The 26,241-nt window shown below is 52.7% G+C and overlaps 1 protein-coding gene across 2 annotated transcripts in view; it reads left to right on the forward strand.

The window, feature by feature from the left end:
• LOC139229844 (collagen alpha-1(V) chain-like) overlaps nt 1-26,241 on the forward strand; it is a 255,106-nt gene that overhangs the window by 116,236 nt on the left and 112,629 nt on the right. For both annotated transcript variants that reach the window (XM_070861460.1, XM_070861459.1), the window contains exons 12-18: nt 14,014-14,058; nt 14,151-14,204; nt 15,547-15,591; nt 17,690-17,743; nt 20,664-20,708; nt 23,020-23,073; nt 23,197-23,241. In XM_070861460.1, the coding sequence (XP_070717561.1) occupies nt 14,014-14,058; nt 14,151-14,204; nt 15,547-15,591; nt 17,690-17,743; nt 20,664-20,708; nt 23,020-23,073; nt 23,197-23,241 (342 nt within the window). The remainder of the gene's footprint in view (nt 1-14,013; nt 14,059-14,150; nt 14,205-15,546; nt 15,592-17,689; nt 17,744-20,663; nt 20,709-23,019; nt 23,074-23,196; nt 23,242-26,241) is intronic.

Consider the following 26,241-nt stretch of genomic DNA (forward strand, 5'->3'; position numbering starts at 1 on the left):
TCATTCTCCCCCAGTGTGTGAGACCTTCTCATTCTCCCCCAGTGTATGAGACCCTATCATTCTCCCCCAGTCTGTGAGACCCTCTCATTCTCCCGCAGTGTGTGAGACCCTCTCATTCTCCCCCAGTGTGTGAGACCTTCTCATTCTTCCCCAGTGTGTGAGACCCTCTCATTCTCCCCCAGTGTGTGAGACCCTCTCATTCTCCCCCAGTGTGTGAGACCCTCTCATTCTCCCCCATTGTGTGAAACCCTCTCATTCTCCCCGCGTGTGAGACCCTCTCATTCTCCCCCAGTGTGTGAGACCTTCTCATTCTCCCCAGTGTATGAGACCCTCTCATTCTCCCCCAGTTTGTGAGACCCTCTCATTCTCCCCCAGTGTGTGAGACTCTCTCATTCTCCCCCAGTGTGTGAGACCCTCTCATTCTCCCCCAGTGTGTGAAACCCTCTCTTTCTCCCCCAGTGTGTGAGACCCTCTCATTCTCCCCAGTGTGTGAGAACCTCTCATTCTCCCCCATTATATGAGACCCTCTCATTCTCCCCGTGTGTGAGACCCTCTCATTCTCCCCAGTGTGTGAGACCCTCTCATTCTCCCCCAGTGTGTGAGACCCTCTCATTCTCCCCAGTGTGAAACCCTTTCATTCTCCCCCAGTGTGTGAGACCCTCTCATTCTCCCCCAGTGTGTGAGACCCTCTCATTCCCACCACTGTGTGAGACCCTCTCATTCTCCCCAGTGTGTGAGACCCTCTCATTCTCCCCAGTGTGAGACCCTCTCATTCTCCCCCAGTGTGTGAGACCCTCTCATTCTCCCCAGTGTGTGAGACCCTCTCATTCTCCCCCAGTGTGTGGGACCCTCTCATTCTTCCCCAGTGTGTGAGATCCTCTCATTCTCCCCCAGTGTGTGGGACCATCTCATTCTCCCCCCGTGTGTGAGTCCCTCTCATTCTCCCCAGTGTGTGAGACCCTCTCATTCTCCCCCAGTGTGTGAGACCCTCTCGTTCTCCCCCAGTGTGAGACCCTCTCATTCTCCCCCATTGTGTGAAACCCTCTCATTCTCCCCCAGTGTGAAAACCCCTCATTCTCCCCCAGTGTGTGAGACCCTCTCATTCTCCCCAGTGTGTGAGACCCTCTCATTCTCCCCCAGTGTGTGAGACCCTCTCCTTCTCCCCAATGTGTGAGACCCTCTCATTCTCCCCAGTGTGTGAGACCCTCTCATTCTCCCCCAGTGTGTGAGACCCTCTCATTCTCCCCCAGTGTGTGAGACCCTCTCATTCTCCCCCATTGTGTGAAACCCTCTCATTCTCCCCGTGTGTGAGACCCTCTCATTCTCCCCCAGTGTGTGAGACCTTCTCATTCTCCCCAGTGTATGAGACCCTCTCATTCTCCCCCAGTGTGTGAGACCCTCTCATTCTCCCCGAGTGTGTGAGACCCTCTCATTCTCCCGCAGTGTGTGAGACCCTCTCATTTTCCCCCAGTGTGTGAGACCCTCTCATTCTCCCCCAATGTGTGAGACCCTCTCATTCTTCCCCACTGTGAGAGAACCTCTCATTCTCCCCAGTGTGTGAACCCTCTCATTCTCCCCAGTGTGTGAGACCCTCCCATTCTCCCCAGTGTGTGAGACCCTCTCATTCTCCCCAGTATGTGAGACCCTCTCATTCTCCCCAGTGTGTGAGACCCACTCATTCTCCCCCAGTGTGTGAAAATCTCTCATTCTCCCCCAGTGTGTGAGACCCTCTCATTCTCCCCAGTGTGTGAGACCCTCTCATTCTATCCACTGTCTGAGACCCTCTCATTGTGAGACCCTCTCATTGTATCCACTGTCTGAGACACTCTCATTCTCCTCCAGTGTGTGAGACCCTTTCATTCTGCCCAGTGTGTGAGACCCTCTCATTCTCCCCCAGTGTGTGAGACCATCTCATTCTCCTCAGTGTGTGAGACCCTCTCATTCTCCCCCAGTGTGTGAGCCCCTCTCATTCTCCCCAGTTTGTGAGACCCTCTCATTCTCCCCAGTGTGTGAGACCCTCTCATTCTATCCACTGTGTGAGACCCTCTCATTCTCCTCCAGTGTGTGAGACCCTCTCATAACCCCAGTGTATGAGACACTCTCATTCTCCCCCAGTGTGTGAGACCCTCTCATTCTCGCCCAGTGTGTGAGACCCTCTCATTCTCCCCCAGTGTGTGAGACCCTCTCATTCTCCCCCAGTGTGTGAGACCCTCTCATTCTTCCCCAGTGTGTGAGATCCTCTCATTCTCCCCCAGTGTGTGGGACCATCTCATTCTCCCCCCGTGTGTGAGACCCTCTCATTCTCCCCCAGTGTGAGACCCTCTCATTCTCCCCCAGTGTGTGAGACGCTCTCATTCTCCCCCAGTGTGAGACCCTCTCATTCTACCCCATTGTGTGAAACCCTATCATTCTCCCCCAGTGTGTGAAACCCTCTCATTCTTCCCCAGTGTGTGAGACCCTCTCATTCTCCCCAGTGTGTGAGACCCTCTCATTCTCCCCCAGTGTGTGAGACCCTCCTATTCTCCCCCAGTGTGTGAGACCCTCTCATTCTCCCCAATGTGTGAGACCCTCTTATTCTCCCCAGTGTGTGAGACCCTCTCATTCTCCCCCAGTGAGTGAGACCCTCTCATTCTCCCCCAGTGTGTGAGACCCTCTCATTCTTACCCACTGTGAGAGAACCTCTCATTCTCCCCCAGTGTGTGAGACCCTCTCATTCTCCTAATGTGTGAGACCCTCCCATTCTCCCCAGTGTGTGAGACACTCTCATTCTACCCAGTGTGGGACCCTTTCATTCTCCCCCAGTGTGTGAGACCTTCTCATTCTCCCCCAGTGTGTGAGACCCTCTCATTCTCCCCCAGTGTGTGAGTCCCTCTCATTCTCCCCAGTGTGTGAGACCCTCTCATTCTCCCCCAGTGTGTGAGACCCTCTCATTCTCCCCCAGTGTGAGACCCTCTCATTCTCCCCATTGTGTGAAACCCTCTCATTCTCCCCCAGTGTGTGAGACCCTCTCATTCTTCCCCAGTGTGTGAGACCCTCTCATTCTCCCCCAGTGTGTGAGACCCTCTCATTCTTCCCCAGTGTGTGAGATCCTCTCATTCTCCCCCAGTGTGTGGGACCATCTCATTCTCCCCCCGTGTGTGAGACCCTCTCATTCTCCCCCAGTGTGAGACCCTCTCATTCTCCCCCAGTGTGTGAGACGCTCTCATTCTCCCCCAGTGTGAGACCCTCTCATTCTACCCCATTGTGTGAAACCCTATCATTCTCCCCCAGTGTGTGAAACCCTCTCATTCTTCCCCAGTGTGTGAGACCCTCTCATTCTCCCCAGTGTGTGAGACCCTCTCATTCTCCCCCAGTGTGTGAGACCCTCCTATTCTCCCCCAGTGTGTGAGACCCTCTCATTCTCCCCAATGTGTGAGACCCTCTTATTCTCCCCAGTGTGTGAGACCCTCTCATTCTCCCCCAGTGAGTGAGACCCTCTCATTCTCCCCCAGTGTGTGAGACCCTCTCATTCTTACCCACTGTGAGAGAACCTCTCATTCTCCCCCAGTGTGTGAGACCCTCTCATTCTCCTAATGTGTGAGACCCTCCCATTCTCCCCAGTGTGTGAGACACTCTCATTCTACCCAGTGTGGGACCCTTTCATTCTCCCCCAGTGTGTGAGACCTTCTCATTCTCCCCCAGTGTATGAGACCCTATCATTCTCCCCCAGTCTGTGAGACCCTCTCATTCTCCCGCAGTGTGTGAGACCCTCTCATTCTCCCCCAGTGTGTGAGACCTTCTCATTCTTCCCCAGTGTGTGAGACCCTCTCATTCTCCCCCAGTGTGTGAGACCCTCTCATTCTCCCCCAGTGTGTGAGACCCTCTCATTCTCCCCCATTGTGTGAAACCCTCTCATTCTCCCCGCGTGTGAGACCCTCTCATTCTCCCCCAGTGTGTGAGACCTTCTCATTCTCCCCAGTGTATGAGACCCTCTCATTCTCCCCCAGTTTGTGAGACCCTCTCATTCTCCCCCAGTGTGTGAGACTCTCTCATTCTCCCCCAGTGTGTGAGACCCTCTCATTCTCCCCCAGTGTGTGAAACCCTCTCTTTCTCCCCCAGTGTGTGAGACCCTCTCATTCTCCCCAGTGTGTGAGAACCTCTCATTCTCCCCCATTATATGAGACCCTCTCATTCTCCCCGTGTGTGAGACCCTCTCATTCTCCCCAGTGTGTGAGACCCTCTCATTCTCCCCCAGTGTGTGAGACCCTCTCATTCTCCCCAGTGTGAAACCCTTTCATTCTCCCCCAGTGTGTGAGACCCTCTCATTCTCCCCCAGTGTGTGAGACCCTCTCATTCCCACCACTGTGTGAGACCCTCTCATTCTCCCCAGTGTGTGAGACCCTCTCATTCTCCCCAGTGTGAGACCCTCTCATTCTCCCCCAGTGTGTGAGACCCTCTCATTCTCCCCAGTGTGTGAGACCCTCTCATTCTCCCCCAGTGTGTGGGACCCTCTCATTCTTCCCCAGTGTGTGAGATCCTCTCATTCTCCCCCAGTGTGTGGGACCATCTCATTCTCCCCCCGTGTGTGAGTCCCTCTCATTCTCCCCAGTGTGTGAGACCCTCTCATTCTCCCCCAGTGTGTGAGACCCTCTCGTTCTCCCCCAGTGTGAGACCCTCTCATTCTCCCCCATTGTGTGAAACCCTCTCATTCTCCCCCAGTGTGAAAACCCCTCATTCTCCCCCAGTGTGTGAGACCCTCTCATTCTCCCCAGTGTGTGAGACCCTCTCATTCTCCCCCAGTGTGTGAGACCCTCTCCTTCTCCCCAATGTGTGAGACCCTCTCATTCTCCCCAGTGTGTGAGACCCTCTCATTCTCCCCCAGTGTGTGAGACCCTCTCATTCTCCCCCAGTGTGTGAGACCCTCTCATTCTCCCCCATTGTGTGAAACCCTCTCATTCTCCCCGTGTGTGAGACCCTCTCATTCTCCCCCAGTGTGTGAGACCTTCTCATTCTCCCCAGTGTATGAGACCCTCTCATTCTCCCCCAGTGTGTGAGACCCTCTCATTCTCCCCGAGTGTGTGAGACCCTCTCATTCTCCCGCAGTGTGTGAGACCCTCTCATTTTCCCCCAGTGTGTGAGACCCTCTCATTCTCCCCCAATGTGTGAGACCCTCTCATTCTTCCCCACTGTGAGAGAACCTCTCATTCTCCCCAGTGTGTGAACCCTCTCATTCTCCCCAGTGTGTGAGACCCTCCCATTCTCCCCAGTGTGTGAGACCCTCTCATTCTCCCCAGTGTGTGACCCTTTCATTCTCCCCCAGTGTGTGAGACCCTCTCATTCTCCTCCAGTGTGTGAGACCCTCTCATTCTCCCCAATATGTGAGACCCTCTCATTCTCACCACTGTGTGAGACCCTCTCATTCTCCCCAGTGTGTGAGACCCTCTCATTCTCGCCCACTATGTGAGACCCTCTCATTCTGCCCAGTGTGTGAGACCCTCTCATTCTCCCCCAGTGTGTGACACCCTCTCATTCTCCCCAGTGTGTGAGACCCTCTCATTCTCCCCAGTATGTGAGACCCTCTCATTCTCCCCAGTGTGTGAGACCCACTCATTCTCCCCCAGTGTGTGAAAACCTCTCATTCTCCCCCAGTGTGTGAGACCCTCTCATTCTCCCCAGTGTGTGAGACCCTCTCATTCTATCCACTGTCTGAGACCCTCTCATTGTGAGACCCTCTCATTGTATCCACTGTCTGAGACACTCTCATTCTCCTCCAGTGTGTGAGACCCTTTCATTCTGCCCAGTGTGTGAGACCCTCTCATTCTCCCCCAGTGTGTGAGACCATCTCATTCTCCTCAGTGTGTGAGACCCTCTCATTCTCCCCCAGTGTGTGAGCCCCTCTCATTCTCCCCAGTTTGTGAGACCCTCTCATTCTCCCCAGTGTGTGAGACCCTCTCATTCTATCCACTGTGTGAGACCCTCTCATTCTCCTCCAGTGTGTGAGACCCTCTCATAACCCCAGTGTATGAGACACTCTCATTCTCCCCCAGTGTGTGAGACCCTCTCATTCTCGCCCAGTGTGTGAGACCCTCTCATTCTCCCCCAGTGTGTGAGACCCTCTCATTCTCCCCAGTGTGTGAGACCCTCTCATTCTCCCCAGTGTGTGAGACCCTCTCATTCTCCCCAATGTGTGAGACCCTCTCATTCTCCCCCAGTGTGTGAGACCCTCATTCTCCCCCAGTGTGTGAGACCCTCTCATTCTCCCCCATTGTGTGAAATCCTCTCATTCTCCCCGTGTGTGAGTCCCTCTCATTCTCCCCCAGTGTGTGAGACCTTCTCATTCTCCCCAGTGTATGAGACCCTCTCATTCTCCCCCAGTGTGTGAGACCCTCTCATTCTCCCCCAGTGTGTGAGACCCTCTCATTCTCCCACAGTGTGTGAGACTCTCTCATTCTCCCCCAATGTCTGAGACCCTCTCATTCTTCCCCACTGTGAGAGAACCTCTCATTCTCCCCCAGTGTGTGAACCCTCTCATTCTCCCCAGTGTGTGAGACTCTCCCATTCTCCCCAGTGTGTGAGACCCTCTCATTCTCCCCAGTGTGAGACCCTTTCATTCTCCCCCAGTGTGTGAGACCCTCTCATTCTCCTCCAGTGTGTGAGACCCTCTCATTCTCCCCAATATGTGAGACACTCTCATTCTCACCACTGTGTGAGACCCTCTCATTCTCCCCAGTGTGTGAGACCCACTCAATCTCCCCAGTGTGTGAAAACCTCTCATTCTCCCCCAGTGTGTGAGACCCTCTCATTCTCCCCCAGTGTGTGAGACCCTCTCATTCTCCCCCAGTGTGAGACCCTCTCATTCTTCCCAGTGTGTGAGACCCTCTCATTCTCCCCCAGTGTGAGACCCTCTCATTCTCCCCCAGTGTGAGACCCTCTCATTCTCCCCAGTGTCTGAGACCCTCTCATTCTCGCCCAATGTGTGAGACCCTCTCATTCTCCCCACTGTGAGACCCTCTCATTCTGCCCAGTGTGTGAGACCCTCTCATTCTCCCCCAGTGTGTGAGACCCTCTCATTCTCCCCAGTGTGTGAGACCTTCTCATTCTCCCCAGTGTGTGAGACCTTCTCATTCTCCCCAGTGTGTGAGACCCTCTCATTCTCCCCAGTGTGTGAGACCCTCTCATTCTCCCCAGTATGTGAGACCCACTCATTCTCCCCCAGTGTGTGAAAACCTCTCATTCTCCCCCAGTGTGTGAGACACTCTCATTCTCCCCCAGTGTGTGAGACCCTCTCATTCTCCCCCACTGTAAGACCCTCTCATTCTCCCCAGTGTGTGAGACCCTCTCATTCTATCCACTGTCTGAGACCCTCTCATTCTCCCCCAGTGTGTGAGACCCTCTCATTCTCCCCAGTGTGTGAGACCTTCTCATTCTCCCTAGTGTGTGAGACCTTCTCATTCTCCCCAGTGTGTGAGACCCTCTCATTCTCCCCAGTGTGTGAGACCCTCTCATTCTCCCCAGTATGTGAGACCCACTCATTCTCCCCCAGTGTGTGAAAACCTCTCATTCTCCCCAGTGTGTGAGACCCTCTCATTCTCCCCCAGTGTGTGAGACCCTCTCATTCTTCCCCACTGTAAGACCCTCTCATTCTCCCCAGTGTGTGAGACCCTCTCATTCTATCCACTGTCTGAGACCCTCTCATTCTCCCCCAGTGTGTGAGACCATCTCATTCTACCCCAGTGTGTGAGCCCCTCTCATTGTCCCCAGTTTGTGAGACCCTCTCATTCTCCCCAGTGTGTGAGACCCTCTCATTCTATCCACTGTGTGAGACCCTCTCATTCTGCCCAGTGTGTGAGACCCTCTCATTCTCACCACTGTGTGAGACCCTCTCATTCTCCCCAGTGTGTGAGACCCTCTCATTCTACCCCAGTGTGTGAGACCCTCTCATTCTCCCCAGTGTTTGAGACCCTCTCATTCTCCCCCAGTGTGTGAGACTCTCTCATTCTCCCCCAGTGTGTGAGACTCTATCATTCTCCCCCAGTGTGTGAGCCCCTCTCATTCTCCCCAGTTTGTGAGACCCTCTCATTCTCCCCAGTGTGTGAGACCCTCTCATTCTCCCCAGTGTGTGAGACCCTCTCATTCTCCCCCAGTGTGTGGGACGCTCTCATTCTCCCCAGTGTGTGAGACCCTCTCATTCTCCCCAGTGTGTGAGACCCTCTCATTCTCCCCAGTGTGTGGGACGCTCTCATTCTTCCCAGTGTGTGAAACCCTCTCATTCTCCCCCAGTGTGTGAGACCCTCTCATTCTCCCCCAGTGTGTGGGACCCTCTCATTCTTCCCCAGTGTGTGAGATCCTCTCATTCTCCCCCAGTGTGTGGAACCATCTCATTCTCCCCAGTGTGTGAGACCCTCTCATTCTCCCCCATTGTGTGAGACCCTCTCATTCTCCCCCATTGTGTGAGACCCTCTCATTCTCCCCCAGTGTGTGAGATCCTCTCATTCTCCCCAGTGTGTGAGACCCTCTCATTCTCCCCAGTGTGTGAGACCCACTCATTCTCCCCAGTGTGTGAAAACCTCTCATTCTCCCCCAGTGTGTGAGACCCTCTCATTCTCCCCCAGTGTGTGAGACCCTCTCATTCTCCCCCACTATGAGACCCTCTCATTCTCCCCAGTGTGTGAGACCCTCTCATTCTCCCCCAGTGTGTGAGACCCTCTCATTCTCCCCCAGTGTGTGAGACCCTCTCATTCTCCCCAGTGTGTGAGACCCTGTCATTCTCCCCACTGTGTGAGACCCTCTCATTCTGCCCAGTGTGTGAGACCCTCTCATTCTCCCCCAGTGTGTGAGACCCTCTCATTCTCCCCAGTGTGTGAGACCCTCTCATTCTCCCCAGTGTGTGAGACCCTGTCATTCTCCCCAGTGTGTGAGACCCACTCATTCTCCCCCAGTGTGTGAAAACCTCTCATTCTCCCCCAGTGTGTGAGACCCTCTCATTCTCCCCCAGTGTGTGAGACCCTCTCATTCTCCCCCAGTGTGTGAGACCCTCTCATTCTCCCCCACTGTAAGACCCTCTCATTCTTCCCCAGTGTGTGAGATCCTCTCATTCTCCACCAGTGTGTGAAACCCCCTCATTCTCCCCCAGTGTGTGAGACCCTCTCATTCTCCCCAGTGTGTGAGACCCTCTCATTCTCCCCCAGTGTGTGAGACCCTCTCATTCTCCCCAATGTGTGAGACCCTCTCATTCTCCCCAGTGTGTGAGACCCTCTCATTCTTCCCCAGTGTGTGAGACCCTCTCATTCTCCCCCAGTGTGTGAGACCCTCTCATTCTCCCCCATTGTGTGAAACCCTCTCATTCTCCCCGTGTGTGAGACCCTCTCATTCTCCCCCAGTGTGTGAGACCTTCTCATTCTCCCCAGTGTATGAGACCCTCTCATTCTCCCCCAGTGTGTGAGACCCTCTCATTCTCCCCCAGTGTGTGAGACCCTCTCATTCTCCCGCAGTGTGTGAGACCCTCTCATTCTCCCCCAGTGTGTGAGACCCTCTCATTCTCCCCCAATGTGTGAGACCCTCTCATTCTTCCCCAGTGTGTGAACCCTCTCATTCTCCCCAGTGTGTGAGACCCTCCCATTCTCCCCAGTATGTGAGACCCTCTCATTCTCCCCAGTGTGAGACCCTTTCATTCTCCCCCAGTGTGTGAGACCCTCTCATTCTCCTCCAGTGTGTGAGACCCTCTCATTCTCCCCAATATGTGAGACCCTCTCATTCTCACCACTGTGTGAGACCCTCTCATTCTCCCCAGTGTGTGAGACCCACTCATTCTCCCCAGTGTGTGAAAACCTCTCATTCTCCCCCAGTGTGTGAGACCCTCTCATTCTCCCCCAGTGTGTGAGACCCTCTCATTCTCCCCCAGTGTGAGACCCTCTCATTCTCCTCCAGTGTGTGAGACCCTCTCATTCTCCCCAGTGTGTGAGACCCCCTCATTCTCCCCAGTGTGTGAGACCCCCTCATTCTCCCCAGTGTGTGAGACCCTCTCATTCTCCCCAGTGTGTGAGACCCTCTCATTCTCCCCAGTGTGAGACCCTCTCATTCTCCCCCATTGTGTGAGACCCTCTCATTCTCCCCCAGTGTGTGAGATCCTCTCATTCTCCCCAGTGTGTGAGACCCTCTCATTCTCCCCAATGTGTGAAAACCTCTCATTCTCCCTCAGTGTGTGAGACCCTCTCATTCTCCCCCAGTGTGTGAGACCCTGTCATTCTCCCCCACTATGAGACCCTCTCATTCTCCCCAGTGTGTGAGACCCTCTCATTCTCCCCCAGTGTGTGAGACCCTCTCATTCTCCCCCAGTGTGTGAGACCCTCTCATTCTCCCCAGTGTGTGAGACCCTGTCATTCTCCCCCAGTCTGTGAGACCCTCTCATTCTGCCCAGTGTGTGAGACCCTCTCATTCTCCCCCAGTGTGTGAGACCCTCTCATTCTCCCCAGTGTGTGAGACCCTCTCATTCTCCCCAGTGTGTGAGACCCTGTCATTCTCCCCAGTGTGTGAGACCCACTCATTCTCCCCCAGTGTGTGAGACCCTCTCATTCTCCCCCAGTGTGTCAGACCCTGTCATTCTCCCCCAGTGTGTGAGACCCTCTCATTCTCCCCCAGTGTGTGAGACCCTCTCATTCTCCCCCACTGTAAGACCCTCTCATTCTCCCCAGTGTGTGAGACCCTCTCATTCTATCCACTGTCTGAGACCCTCTCATTCTCCTCCAGTGTGTGAGACCCTCTCATTCTGCCCAGTGTGTGAGACCCTCTCATTCTCCCCAGTGTGTGAGACCATCTCATTCTCCCCAGTGTGTGAGACCCTCTCATTCTCCCCCAGTGTGTGAGCCCCTCTCATTCTCCCCAGTTTGTGAGACCCTCTCATTCTCCCCAGTGTGTGAGACCCTCTCATTCTCCCCAGTGTGTGAGACCATCTCATTCTCCCCAGTGTGTGAGCCCCTCTCATTCTCCCGCAGTTTGTGAGCCCCTCTCATTCTCCCCAGTTTGTGAGACCCTCTCATTCTCCCCAGTGTGTGAGTCCCTCTCATTCTATCCACTGTGTGAGACCCTCTCATTCTGCCCAGTGTGTCAGACCCTCTCATTCTCCCCCATTGTGTGAAACCCTCTCATTCTCCCCCAGTGTGTGAAACCCTCTCATTCTCCCCCAGTGTGTGAGATCCTCTCATTCTCCCCCAGTGTGTGAGACCCTCTCATTCTCCCCCAGTGTGTGAGACCCTCTCATTCTCCCCCAGTGTGTGAGACCCTCACATTCTCCCCCATTGTGTGAAACCCTCTCATTCTCCCCGTGTGTGAGACCCTCTCATTCTGCCCCAGTGTGTGAGACCTTCTCATTCTCCCCAGTGTATGAGACCCTCTCATTCTCCCCCAGTGTGTGAGACCCTCTCATTCTCCCCCAGTGTGTGAGACCCTCTCATTTTCCCGCAGTGTGTGAGACCCTCTCATTCTCCCCCAGTGTGTGAGACCTTCTCATTCTTCCCCAGTGTGTGAGACCCTCTCATTCTTCCCCACTGTGAGAGAACCTCTCATTCTCCCCCATTGTGTGAGACCCTCTCATTCTTCTCCAGTGTGTGAGACCCTGTCATTCTCCCCAGTGTGTGAGACCCTCTCATTCTCCCCAGTGTGAGACCCTTTCATTCTCCCCCAGTGTGTGAGACCCTCTCATTCTCCTCCAGTGTGTGAGACCCTCTCATTCTCCCCAATATGTGAGACCCCCTCATTCTCCCCAGTGTGTGAGACCCCCTCATTCTCCCCAGTGTGTGAGACCCCCTCATTCTTCCCAGTGTGTGAGACCCTCTCATTCTCCCCAGTGTGTGAGACCCTCTCATTCTCCCCAGTGTGAGACCCTCTCATTCTCCCCCATTGTGTGAGACCCTCTCATTCTCCCCCAGTGTGTGAGATCCTCTCATTATCCCCAGTGTGTGAGACCCTCTCATTCTCCCCAGTGTGTGAGACCCACTCATTCTCCCCAGTGTGTGAAAACCTCTCATTCTCCCCCAGTGTGTGAGACCCTCTCATTCTCCCCCAGTGTGTGACACCCTCTCATTCTCCCCCACTATGAGACCCTCTCATTCTCCCCAGTGTGTGAGACCCACTCATTCTCCCCCAGTGTGTGAGACCTTCTCATTCTCCCCCAGTGTGTGAGACCCTCTCATTCTCCCCAGTGTGTGAGACCCTGTCATTCTCCCCACTGTGTGAGACCCTCTCATTCTGCCCAGTGTGTGAGACCCTCTCATTCTCCCCCAGTGTGTGAGACCCTCTCATTCTCCCCAGTGTGTGAGACCCTGTCATTCTCCCCAGTGTGTGAGACCCACTCATTCTCCCCCAGTGTGTGAAAACCTCTCATTCTCCCCCAGTGTGTGAGACCCTCTCATTCTCCCCCAGTGTGTGAGACCCTCTCATTCTCCCCCAGTGTGTGAGAGCCTCTCATTCTCCCCCACTGTAAGACCCTCTCATTCTCCCCAGTGTGTGAGACCCTCTCATTCTATCCACTGTCTGAGACCCTCTCATTCTCCTCCAGTGTGTGAGACCCTCTCATTCTCCCCCAGTGTGTGAGACCCTCTCATTCTCCCCAGTGTGTGAGACCATCTCATTCTCCCCAGTGTGTGAGACCCTCTCATTCTCCCCCAGTGTGTGAGCCCCTCTCATTCTCCCAGTTTGTGAGACCCTCTCATTCTCCCCAGTGTGTGAGACCCTCTCATTCTAACCACTGTGTGAGACCCTCTCATTCTGCCCAGTGTGTGAAACCCTCTCATTCTCACCACTGTGTGAGACCCTCTCATTCTCCCCAGTGTGTGAGACCCTCTCATTCTCCCCAGTGTGTGAGACCCTCTCATTCTACCCCAGTGTGTGAGACACTCTCATTCTCCCCAGTGTGTGAGACCCTCTCATTCTCCCCCAGTGTGTGGGACGCTCTCATTCTCCCCAGTGTGTGAGACCCTCTCATTCTCCCCAGTGTGTGAGACCCTCTCATTCTCCCCAGTGTGTGGAACGCTCTCATTCTCCCCAGTGTGTGAGACCCTCTCATTCTCCCCCAGTGTGTGAGACCCCCTCATTCTCCCAGCAGCACTTTTGCCTCTACGTCAGAAGGTTGTGGGTTCAAGCCCCACTCTAGGGACTTGAGCACATAAATCTACGCTGACACTGAGGGAGTGCTGCACTGTCGGAGGTGCTGTCTTTTGGATGAGTCGTTAAACCGATGCCCCGCCTGCCCTCTCAGTTGGACATAAAAGATCCCATGGCACTACTTCGAAGAAGAGCTAGGGAGTTAGCCCCGGTGTCCTGGGGCCAATATTTATCCCTCAATCAACTTAACAAAACCAGATTATCTGGTCATTATCACATTGCTGGGAGCTTGCTGTGCGCAAATTTGCTGCCGTGTGTTCTACATTACAACAGTGACTACACTCCAAAAGTATTTCATTGGCTGTAAAGCGCTTTGAAACATCCGGTGGTTGTGAAAGGCACTCCATAAATTGAGTCTTTCTCTCTTTCTTGTCCCCGTCTCACTTTTCTGGTCGCTATAGAAGTTTTTGTCAGACATGAGCTGAGTACCAAAATGGCTGTGAGTGTGCCTGACAGAGGTAAACCTGAATTTGGCACTGATTGGCAATTCTATTCGGTAAGTCCAAAATATGGCTGTTGCAGGAAGGTGTGAGCATCGCACTGGTTCAATTGCGTGTTGCGATAATGCTGGAGCAGAGGTCGATTGATGGGACAATCTAGAGGGGGCTTCGATCCACATCTACTTGTGCTGCACCTGGCATTCGAGCGCTTGTATGAGTGTCTAAATTGGGAGTCCTCCATCCCTCATCTTGTGGGGGACATATTTCCACCCCTCTCCCCCCCCCCACTCCATTACTCTTTGGAATTATCAACAAGGGAACTGGGAGAGCTGTGAGAATGTTCTTGGGCTGATTTCTGCCTCTTTGTCCAATGTGCCAACACTAGTTCCATTGCCAGGATGAAATGTTGTTAAGCAAGGTCTCTTCTGTGTTTCAGGGTGTGCGTGGAATGGACGGACCCCATGGCCCCAAAGGAAACCTTGTATGTGATTTCTGTTTTTAAATTCCAATCATCAATTTGTCCTGCTCTGCGTGCTGGGAATCTTAATGTGGGATCTGATTTGTCTTAAACAGGGGCCTCAAGGAGAACCCGGACCACCCGGCCAACAAGGGATCCCCGGAGCTCAGGTAATCCACCGACCTCGTTATCCAGGTACAGGCCCGGTCTATCAGCAGTGTACCACTCCCTGCCTGGTACAGGCCCGGTCTATCAACAGTGTACCATTCACTGCCTGGTACAGGCCCGGTCTATCAACAGTGTACCATTCACTGCCTGGTACAGGCCCGGTCTGTCAGCAGTGTACCACTCCCTGCCTGGTACAGGCCCGGTCTGTCAGCAGTGTACCACTCCCTGCCTGGTACAGGCCCGGTCTGTCAGCAGTGTACCACTCCCTGCCTGGTACAGGCCCGGTCTGTCAGCAGTGTACCACTCCCTGCCTGGGACAGGCCCAGTCTATCAACAGTGTAACACTCCCTGCCTGGTACAGGCCCGGTCTATAAACACAGCCCCTTCCCTATCTGGTGCAGACCCTGGGAGGAGACATTTGGGTGGATTGCGCTGCAGAGTCACTGAAGGGTTTGCAGCCGCTTAGCGTCAACATTCGCGGTATTTGACAAATTCGGTGTGCCGGTACCTCCGGCGCTGAGGAGCATTGTCCGGGAGGGTGTGTCGGTGTGCAATGCCCCCGGTATCAGCACGGCCGCAACATTCGGTTTGCACTGCCCCTGTAGCACCCCCTAGTGACCCCGCCAGAGAAAGCTGGTCTGCAGAGCTGTCCCGGGGGAGGCGAAGGGAAGGAACGACTGCATCGGGTAAGTGTGAGTGAGAGATTTTTTTTTGCAATTTAACTTTATTTGGGGTGAGTGACATATAGGGAATGTTTTTTGTTCCGATTTTTTTTGTTTTGCAGCGAGGCCTCCCTGAGGGCACAACGAGCGCGGGATATTCAGTTGCTCACCCGGCCTAGCGCCACAAGAGAAGTGTGGACCGTTTCCCTCAGCGTTCTGCTCCACTCTCGGTGCAGAAAGTGAATTTTGCTTTTCCCTTCGCTAAAGATTTCCCGCCACTAAATTTAGTGGCCGCCCGACATTAACGCCTGAGGAACCTCCAAGCAGATTTCTATCCCCCCGTCTATAAACAGTGTGCCATTCCATCTGGGACAGACCTGGTGCATAAACCCTGTGCCCCTTCCCTACCTGGCACACAACAGGCTGATGCACACTGTTTTTTCCCCCTGATTGGCACAGTCTGAAGTTTAGACGAGAGCAGACAAGCCTGGCTCTGGTCTATTGTGGATTTGGACCTGCCTGAGGGGTTGTCTTGGATGATATGAGTGGCGATGAGGCCAAGCCCATTCGAAGTGAGACATGTCTCAAGGAAGCCAGTTCCAGATGTGCTGGAGATGGAACATGATGCTGACTGGTTCCAATCTCCCACTGATCTTATCTTCTTCTCTCTCCTCTCCTGCAGGGTATTCCTGGTCCTCAGGGAGCTATGGGACCTCCCGGTCACAAGGTGAGTCACATGTGCAGGAGATCTCCATCATTCATAGTCGGCTGATTAAACCCCTGTGCGAGATGCCAACTCGTTGCCCAGTCTGCCAACGCTGATGTGCCCCCCTGACTTACAGATACCAGCCTCGCAGTCCAAGAATGATTACATTCAATGTCTCTTATTTTCATTCTCGTGCTCACTTTCTTGCACAACCGTTTGGGGCTGGATTCCCCAGTCGGTTCATTTAAAACGGAAATGAGGAGGAATTTCTTCTCTCAGAGGGTTGTAAATCTGTGAAATTCTCTGCCCCAGAGAGCTGTGGAGGCTGGGTCATTGAATATATTTAAGGTGGAGATAGACAGGTTTTTGAGCGATAAGGGAGTGAAGGGTTATGGGGAGCGGGCGGGGAAGTGGAGCTGAGTCCATGATCGTATTGAATGGCGGAGCAGGCTCGAGGGGCCAGGTGGCCTACTCCTGCTCCTATTTCTTATGTTCTTGTATTAAGCCTTGTGCTTCAGTCCAAAGTTCAGGCTCGCTCAATTATCGGAGCTGGGGAGGAAGGGGTGCTTTGCTCATCATTTCATCATTTCTTTTCTAAAAAGTCCGATCTTGCAACAGGAAGTCCAAACATTGGCCGCCCAATGTGGGATGTGTGAGTGTGTCGAGGTCTGTCTGAGGAATTCCTCATGGTGGTGATCAGTGACCATCAATCCCGAACATTATCCTGTCATCTATTGGGCTTTTTAATGAATCGTATAAAACTCATTGAAAGTTCTAGGATTCAGGGAGGGATTGACAGGGTAGATGATGAGAGGATGTTTTCCCCGGGCTGGAGTGTCTAGAACCAGGGGGCACAGTCTCAGCACAAGGAGTCGGCCGTTTAGGACTGAGATGAGGAGAAATTTCTTCACTCAGAGGGTGGTGAATCTTTGGAATTCTCTACCCCAGAGGGCAGTGGAGGCTCAGTCGATGAGTATATTCAATCGCTAGATTTTTGGGCACGAGGGAATCAAGGGATATGGGGATAGTGTGGGAAAGTGAAGTTGAGAGCTATTAGATGGCGGAGCAGGCTCGAAGGGCCGAAGGGCCTCCTCCTGCTCCTATTTCTTATGTACTAATGTTGCTAAATTCACCGCACAGTGTGGTTCTGGGTCGTACAGTCCTGGGGATCCCAGGTCTGCGCTGAGTTCCTGGATCTCAGTTACAAACAAACTCCACAAGAACCCCCACACTCCCGGCCCCCCTCCACTGGCGCCTGGCAACGGAAAGTGCGGGCGGGACTGGGGTCAGCGGCAACCCTCTACCCTGTCGATTAGCTTGGCCGCTTGGGTGGGCGACAGGAATGTAGGCTGGTGCTTGTGGCACATTCCCTCCCCGACCGGAGTTGGTGCTTTCAGGGGGAGAAGGAAAGGAAATGGGAGAGGGAAAAGTGCGAGAGTTCCGTCGTTGGTGCAACAATCCAGGCTCATCCCGGCCCCTCCGTCCAACCTCAGTGCACCTGTTCAACGGCAAGGCAGCACGTGTGTATACTTGCCCCGAGGGGAATCCGCCCAGGACAGAGATACAAGGGCTGATCTCACACCCTCAGCACTCACACACACATGGCGGGAAGCTCGGCTGTGGTTCTCCATCTGACACTGAGGGGAACAGCACAATTACACAGTTGAGTGTTGTCTTCAAATCCCTCCGTGGCCTCGACCCTCCCTATCTCTGTAACCTTCTCCAGCCCCACAACTATCCGAGATCTTTACGCTTCTCCCGTTCTGGCCTTTTGAGCATCCCTGGTTTTAATCGCCCCACCATTGGTGGCCGTGCTTTCAGCTGCCTGAGCCTTAAACTCTGGAACTCCCTCCCTAAACCTCTCCACCTCTCTGCCTCTCTCTCCACCTTTAAGATGCTCCTTAAAACCTACCTCTGTGACCAAGCTTTTGGTAACCTGTCCTGATATCTCCTTACATGACTCGGTGTTAAATTTTGATTAATAACGCTCTTGTGAAGCGCCTTGGGACATTTTACTATGTTAAAGGTGCTATATAAATGCAGGTTTTGTTGTTGTTGGTTTTGATTCAGGGTGAGGAGAAATTGGACTAATGTTCCTTCCTGGTTTTCCTTCCTGCAGGGTCCAACTGGAAAACCTGGACTGCCTGGAATCCCTGGTGCTGATGGTCCTCCTGTAAGTATCGACAGACTGTCCGACATTCACTGAGCCGGGTGCACATTACAGATTGACCCAGTGATAACTGTTCACTGCTTTTATTGACGGAGGATTGGCGGGGGGGCGGGGAGTGGCAGGGGGGTGAAGGGGAGGGGAAGGATTTGGAAAAGGACATCACACGACGAGCTGACTGCTCCTAATTTATCCCTGGTGAGGGTGTGGCGTTGGGACAGGTTTGACTCCGTGGGAAAATACTTGGAGGTTGGAAGCGATATTCTGTGGCTGAGTCCACTTTCCGATACCTGAGCCAGACAGGGCTGCAGTACTCCTGGAAACTGCTCGTAATTGACCAGCCAGCTCATTGATGGGACCTGGAAGGGTAGACCAGTCACATGCTGGGGGGGGGAGACAGGGGGAAGGAGGGTTGGCGAGGCGGGGGCCATACGAACATATGAACATTGATGGACAGGTAAAGACCACCTGGTCCATCGAGCCTGTCCCACACAATCCCGATACCTTGTGTATCACAACATATACACTCCACCCCACCCGAAACCCTTTGATCTCCTGTGAGAGGCAAATAAACAGCTTAAAAAACCCACACCAATTTGGGAAATAAAATCTGGGAAATTCCTCTCTGACCCATCCAGGCGATGGAAACTAGTCCATAGATCACCCTGGCCTTGAATTCCCTGCAGTAATTGACCTTCTGTAAGAGGTGATCTCCGCCGCAGCCAGAAACAAATCCAGCTTTTACTTGAAAGAATTCAGCGAGTTTGCACCCAACACGTGAAGGGGCAGCTTGTTCCAGAGATCTACTATTCTCTGTGAAAAGAACCACCTCCTGACATCTAACCTAGATCTAGCCCTATACAACTTAAATGTGTGCCCCCTGGTGCTGCCTAACCTGTTTAATTGAAATAAACGGTCAGCTGCAACACCATCTATTCACTTCATTATCTTATAAACCTCGATCAGATACCCCTAAGTCTACGCTGCTCTAAGGTAAATAGTCCCGAGTCTTTTAAGCTATCTTGATAACTAAGATGCTTTATATTGTGTTCCTAACACAGGTGAGACTGCAAACAGGGAGGTTACAGTAACAGTGACCTCAGTCTTTAATAAGACATTCCAGAGTGAGGAACAGGCCTTAGGGGCCGGCTTATATACAGTGCTTCCAAGGGATGCTGGGATCCCTTAGGACTTCAGGGGATGCGCTCCCTGGTGGCGGAACATGGGAGTGCATGCTTTACAGATACACAACACTTTAGACTTGGAATTAGTCTCGTGGCCCTCTTCTGCACTCTTTCCAAAGCCTCAATATCACCCACTGTGTGAGGGGCCAAAACGGGACACAGTATTTCATGTCTGGGATTGGCTGGGATCCCTTCAGCCAGTGACCTATTGCATTGGGTAATCCTGGTGGGACAAGCAGCAGAAAGCTTGCTCATTGGCTGCAGCCCCTCCTGGGTATGTCCAGGCTTGACACCGTCGAACTGACGGCGCTGCATTGACGTCCTGAGGACTTTCCGCTCGAGGGTCTTCCTTGAAGCGGGAGTGAGAGAGAGATTCCTCCGAGCTTGTTGAGCTCGAAAGCTCTCCCTGCAGTTCCAACAGGAGATTATGGGGGCGTAAATTCTGCACAGTTTACTACAAGGAGCAGGCTGGATGGGCCAAACAAGCGGGTTTCATCCTTTATTCCTGACTGTTATCGCACAGGATTAGGCCATTCGGCCCATCGTGCCTGTGCCAGCTCTCTGCAAGAGCGATCCAATTAGTCCCCACTCCCCTGCCCTTTCTCCACAGCCCTGCAAACTTTTACATTTTAAGTAGAGATCCAATTCCCGTCGTCGATGGAATGAAAAATTGTTCCCGATGAACTCCGTGGTGTGGGCAGGATTTGTTTGAGGCCGTGTTTCGAGCTCGCTAGACCAAGCAAAGCTAGCTTATTTTTCCAATAGCAATTTCGCAATGAGATTCAAATGGAGAATTTTTGTTTTTTACCTCCATGAAGCTAAACAATTTAAATAAAGCAATTGAATAGAAAAAGCAGTCTTCTGGGCTAGGAATGTTGCACAGCAGAGTCCCAATGCTGGTTACGTGTTGCTGCTCCATCAATAACTGCGTAGCTAGTCGCTGCAATATCCCGGTGAACATTGAGAGGTGCGAGTTATCGCTGTTCACTGGTCCAACTGCGGAATGACCGGCTCTGACAGAAACTCTGGTGTTTCTGGGCCCTGTCCGGCGATCTAACGCTCCTTCTTTTAAAAACAGGAACATTTCCGGAGTGTTTGAACGCCCTGCCGACAGTACATCGTTAACCCTTAGACTGACAGTCACACAAGAGAAATGTCAACCTCCCTGGGCTGACCGGTTGTCAGCTCAGGCACAGTGATGGTGAAACGTCCACTGGTGTTACTGTGTGAAAGTCACTCAAAGATCGGTCATGGGGGGGGGGGGGCACGGTGAGACCTGGATGAGACTCGCATGATGGCATGGGAAATTATAAGCAACTCTATCAACACTTACTTACACTGGAAAAATAAGGGTGACCACAAAGTTAAAATTTGGAAATCAGTTTTGATAGATTCGTGAACCAAACCCCTCCTCGGAGCAGTGACATCATATCAATTGTGGAAATTATTTATTGGTGTGACATTTTGTTTTGTGCTTGGTCTCATGTGACCTTTATTGGTAATGTGTGTTCTTGCTTATTGGCACTCTCTGACCTCTGACCTTTGTTGGTAATGTGTGATTTTGCTTATTGGTTCTCTCTGACCTCTGACCTTTATTGGTAATGTGTGATTTTGTTTATTGGTTCTCTCTGACCTCTGACCTTTGTTGGCAATGTGTGATTTTGTTTATTTGTGCTCTCTAAATGTGTGATTTTGCTTATTGGCATTCCTTGACCTCTGACCTGTGTTTTCATTCTTTACAGGGTCACCCGGGTAAAGAAGGTCCAACGGGTTCCAAAGGTAACCAGGTACGTCATCGAGACTTGATTTGGACATTGTCAGGGATACTGTGCTTTGGGTGTAACAGATCCCACGGCACTCTTTCAAAGAAGAGCAGGGGAGCTCTCCCTGGTGTCCTGGCCAATTAACACTCGATTAACAGAACAAAAAAACAGATTAGCTGGTAATTCATTGATTTGCTGTTTGTGGGATCTTGCTGTGTGAACATTGGTTTGCCCAGTTTGCCACCATAACAGTTACTATACTTCAAAAAGTAATTCATTGGCTGTGAAGCGCTTTGGGAGGCTGCTTGTATGTACACCCTGAAAGCCTCCCTGATAAAGTGCGACATCCCCACCGACACCTGGAGTCCCTGGCCATAGACCGCCCTAAGTGGAGGAAGAGCATCCAGGAGGGCGCTGAGCACCTCGAGTCTCATCGCCGAGAGCATGCAGAAATCAAGCACAGGCAGCGGCAAACCAGTCCCACCCACTCCTTCCCTCAACGACTATCTGTCCCACCTGTGACAGAGTCTGTGGCTCTCATATTGGACTGTTCAGCCACCAAAGAACTCACTTTAAGAGTCTTCCTCGATTCCGAGGGACTGCCTTTGATGATGATGATGATTTAACGGATGTCTTTCAGGAGGAACTTTCCCTGAGTGTTAAGATGGGAGAGGCCGTGGACATTTGGTTGTGATCTTGCTTTGCTTTTGACATCAATTTCCCCCATCCCCATTGTTTTACCTCCCAGTTAGAGGCAGATCCCCTGAACAGTCTTACCAGCAGCAGGTCAAAGGGGTGTTAAACATGAGGAATCTCACTGAGATATAGGCCGAGAAATCTCGGTGGAGGACTTACAGCGGGCGAAATAGTGAAAAAAGATGCGCACCTACCTGTTCCTGCTGCGCCCACCGGAGATCCCGGTGATCCCGGCCCTGAGGCCTCCTCTCCCTGCGCATCGCAGCGCGTGCACGTCAGGACACCCGTAAGCTGGAGCTGGAGTCACATGGCTCTGGGCAGCCAATCCAGGTCCAGTATTTTCTCATTCATAATAATAGGAACTCCGTAAGTTGGCATTCCCATTGTTACGATTGAGAAACACCCCCCCAACACCCAAACACAAATAAATATAGAAAAAGTACACCACATATTGAAGATTAATTTAAATTAAAGTTATTTATGTCCAATAAAAAAATATGTATTTTTCCGATATTTTTTAACGTGTTTTTAATTATGGTTTAAAATAAATTTACCTTAGGGGGCAGGGTTTTTAACGATAAAATGTGTTTTTCTTTCATTTAATTTTATTATGTTTTTGTGTGTTTTAAAACTCTTACACCTGTAAAAGTAAGCTCGGCTCCTGCTTTTATCAGGCACAAGAGTTTGAAGGACATTCATGGGGCAAGAGTTGGGCAAATAGCCCAATCTCTCCTGCGCAAATGTTCATCCTGCGGGGATGCGTTGGATCATTCCATACGCACCGGAGAGGCCGCCGTTTTCGGCCCGATATTTTACCCCTGCATTCTCAGGAAACAAAGTGAGTGTGCTGCCCTGGTGTTTAGGTGAGTTAGGTGAGTGATACCCGCCCTCCTGTATGGCTCAGAGGCATGGACCATGTGCAGGAGGCACCTCAAATCACTGGAGAAATACCACCAACGATGTCTCCGCAAGATCCTATAAACCCCTGGGAGGACAGGCGCACCAACATTAGCGTTCTCGACCAGGCCAACATCCCCAGCATTGAAGCACTGACCACACTCGACCAGCTCCGCTGGGCAGGCCACATTGTCCGCATGCCAGACACAAGACTCCCAAAGCAAGCGCTCTGCTCGGAACTCCTACATGGCAAATGAACCCCAGGTGGGCAGAGGAAACGTTTCAAGGACACCCTCAAAGCCTCCTTGATAAAATGCAACATCCCCATTGACACCTGGGAGTCCCTGGCCCAAGACCGCCCCAAGTGGAGGAAGTACATCCGGGAGGGCGCTGAGCATCTTGAGTCTCATTGCCGAGAGCATGCAGAAAACAAGCGCAGGCAGCGGAAGGAGCGTGCGGCAAACCAGACTCCCCACCCACCCTTTCCTTCAACCACTGTCTGTCCCACCTGTGACAGAGACTGTAATTCCCATATTGGACTGTTCAGTCACCTGAGAACTCACTTTTCGAGTGGAAGCAAGTCTTCCTCGATTTCGAGGGACTGCCTATGATGATGTTGATAGGTGAGTTCTACAGCATTAATAATGTTGGTAAGATGCAAGTTACGAACACCCCTCCTCCCCCCGCCCCCTTACCCTGGGCAATGCTTTGTGTAACCATCTCGCTCTTGTTCTTCACACAGGGTTCGTCAGGTCCTCAGGGTCCAATCGGCTATCCCGGACCTCGTGGTGTGAAGGTGAGACTCAGCATCGAGCGCGATTGGCTGTGTTTGTGAGTCACCCCGAGCGCCTGAGTCACCGTCGGTTGTTATCGGTCCCCCCGCTAACCCTGTAACTAACTGTCCTTCTGTCACTTTCAGGGATCCGAGGGAATCCGAGGGCTGATGGGACACAAAGGTGAAAAGGTGAGAGCGTTTCATCCGGCCTTTGGTTTTCTGCATGCCCTTTGAACACGTGGCCAACACTGTTCCCTGTACGTTGCGCTTTGTGCGTGATCCCTTTAAATTTCCGCGCGCGTGCGGTATTCACAGGCCGGTGAGCGGCCTGCACAGGACCGTTCCCGTTACTGTGCGCCGTGCGGCTTAGAGGCAACATTGGTTGCCAACCTGAGCTTACTGATGGATGATGCTTGAACTGTATAAAACACTGGTTAGGCCACAGCTGGAGAACTGCATGCAGTTTTGGTCACCACATTACAGGAAGGACGTGATTGCACTGGAGAGGAGATTTACGAGGATGTTGCCAGGAGTGGAAAACTTTAGCTATGAGGAAAGATTGGATAGGCTGGGGCTGTTTTCTTTGGAACAGAGGAGGCTGAGGGGCAATTTAAATTGAGGTGTATAAAATTATGAGGGGCCTGGATAGAGTGGATAGGAAGGATCTATTTCCCTTAGCAGAAGGGTCAACAACCAGGGGCCATAGATTTAAAGTATTGTTAGGAGGTTTAGAGGTGATTTGAGGGGAAATATCTTCACTCAGAAGGTGGTGGGGGTCTGGAACTCACGGCCTGAATGGGTGGTAGAGGCAGAAACCCTCACCACATTTAAAAAGTACTTGGATGTGCACCTGAAGTGCTGTAACATACAGGGTTACGGACCTAGAGCTGGAAAGTGGGATTAGGCTGGGTAGCTCTTGGTCGGCCGGCGCGGACACGATGGGCCGAATAGCCTCCTTCCCATGGAGGCCAAAGTTCAGGGTCCCGATAACACCATTTCGTGCCAGAATGCAGCGGCCAGGCGACGGAATCTAATGGCCGCCACCAGCCAAATTCAGTGGGGGGCGCGGTTTCTGGCGTTCCCCACTTCCACGCCGCCGCTGCCGAGCGGCCGTGAGTGCGTCATCAATGTGCACTTCCCACTTACCGGGAGCCCCCTCCACCTTCGGCGATATTCAGGTCGAAAAATCGAATGCCCACTGATCGGTGCACCAGTACAGGCAAGGTCCCGAGGCTGCCGCCATTATATTTTTTTTGCCGGCCGACTTCCATGTTGGCCGGGCGATTGTTCCCCCCGGCCGAAACCCTCCCCGGTGGCCCAGTGCTGACCATTATCGATTCGCCGATGCTCTTCCCCTTTAATGGAGGGGAGGGACACGGTGACACAGATGTGCAATGATGTCAGCAGCGGGAGAATCTGCCCCGTCTCTACTTCCACCCCTCAGCAGCACTTACTGCCTCACGTCCGCCCCATTATGACCGACTTCTTGGCCGCTTAAAAAAAAAAGACAGAGTGCTGAATATCGATCAAGAGTCGACCTCTTCCGAGACGGCAGGAAAAGCCCTTAAAAAAAACAGCATTGTGCCAGCTTTCTGGCGGGCCTGAATTTCGGCCCCTATGATGCTTTTCACAGCTTTACCCTCCAAACCCTTTCTCCACCTATTTTATCCCCTTATAGTTCATTGATACAACTATGGTCATCACTCCTCTGAGCTTTCCCCTCTCATTCCTCCCCAAGATCCATCCTTTCTCTCACTTCCTCCTTCTTCTTACACTGTCAGGATCAGGGCTCGTGCTCCAACTCCTGCTTTCCAGGGGCTCCTGGAGCTGAAGACTGTGGATCTCCTCACCGCCCACAATATTCCCTCCTCCTGGGGTTTGAAATCTCACTGGCCCTTAAACCCCAAGCTTGGCTTCACATCGACACCCAGCGGTTTTGCCCGCCTTAGCTCGTTTTCAGCCGGGGGGTGTCGCCCCGGTGGGTCTGGCCGCTTCAGTTGTTCCCGCACAGGAGCCAGCTCTGCCTGGCATTAGCCGAGAACGTCACACTTGACGCAGTCAACGGGGCACGTTCCAGACAGAGGCAGTGGCACTGGTTGGCACGGACCAACCCCAGGCCCGTCGCAGGTCTTAGGAGCTGCTGTTTTGTGTCGTAACCATGCCCACGTGCAGATACTCCGTCTGGGCACTCTTGCCGCCCTTGTGGAATGAGACAACTAGGAGGCCTGCATCAGTGCCACCCATAGCCAGTAGCTCCCTGTAGTGGAGAAGGTACTGTTGAGATATCTGTAGTTGCTGTTCTTAACTGGGCAGCGATGGGTTTGGATAATGGCCCTCCTGGGTGATGCTGGGCCCAGAGGTAAGATGCGAATCAGGAAGGGTGGTGACGCGGGGTTAGATTGTCACCTTTACCCCCCCCCCCCCCCCCCGGGTGTTGAGCATCACCTGAGCAGAGCGCAGAGAGGAGACTCTGGTGGGGAGCCTCGCACGTTCCTTATAGAACCTGCCGGTTATTCCCTCCATTCATTCCAATTGGTCAGCTGTGTCCCAGTGGGGAGCACTGTCCCGTCTCTGAGTCAGAAGGTTGTGGGTTCGAGCCCCCACTCCAGGGACTTGAGCACATAATCCACGCTCCAGGGCAATGCTGAGGGAATGCTGCACTGCCGGAGGTGCCCTCTTTCGGATGAGACGTTAGAACGAGGCCCCGTCTGCTCTCTTAGGTGGACGTAAAAGATCCCACGGCCACTATTTCGAAGCAGAGCAGGAGAGTTCTCTGCCATAAACTAGAAATGATCCAAAACTCAGCTGCCTTATGTCCTAACTCGCACCAAGACCCGTTCACCCATCACCCCGCTGTGCTCACTGACCTACATTGGCTCCCGGTTAAGCAACGCCTCGATTTCAAAATTCTCATCCTTGTTTTCAAATCCCTCCCTGGCCCCTCGCCCCTCCCTATCTCTGTAATCTCCTCCAGCCCCACAACGTCCCCGAGATGTCTGCACTCCTCTAATTCTGCCCTCCTGAGCATCCCTGATTATAATCGCACAACCATTGGTGGCCGTGCCTTCTGTTTCCTGGGCCCCAAGCTCTGGAACTCCCTCCCTAAACCTCTCCGCCTCTCTACCTCTCTTTCCTCCTTCAAGACCTTAAAACTTGCCTCTTTGACCAAGACTTGCGCTAATTTCTCCT

This window comes from Pristiophorus japonicus, chromosome 19, assembly GCF_044704955.1.
Source record: "Pristiophorus japonicus isolate sPriJap1 chromosome 19, sPriJap1.hap1, whole genome shotgun sequence".
In the NCBI taxonomy this organism is placed as follows: domain Eukaryota; kingdom Metazoa; phylum Chordata; class Chondrichthyes; family Pristiophoridae; genus Pristiophorus; species Pristiophorus japonicus.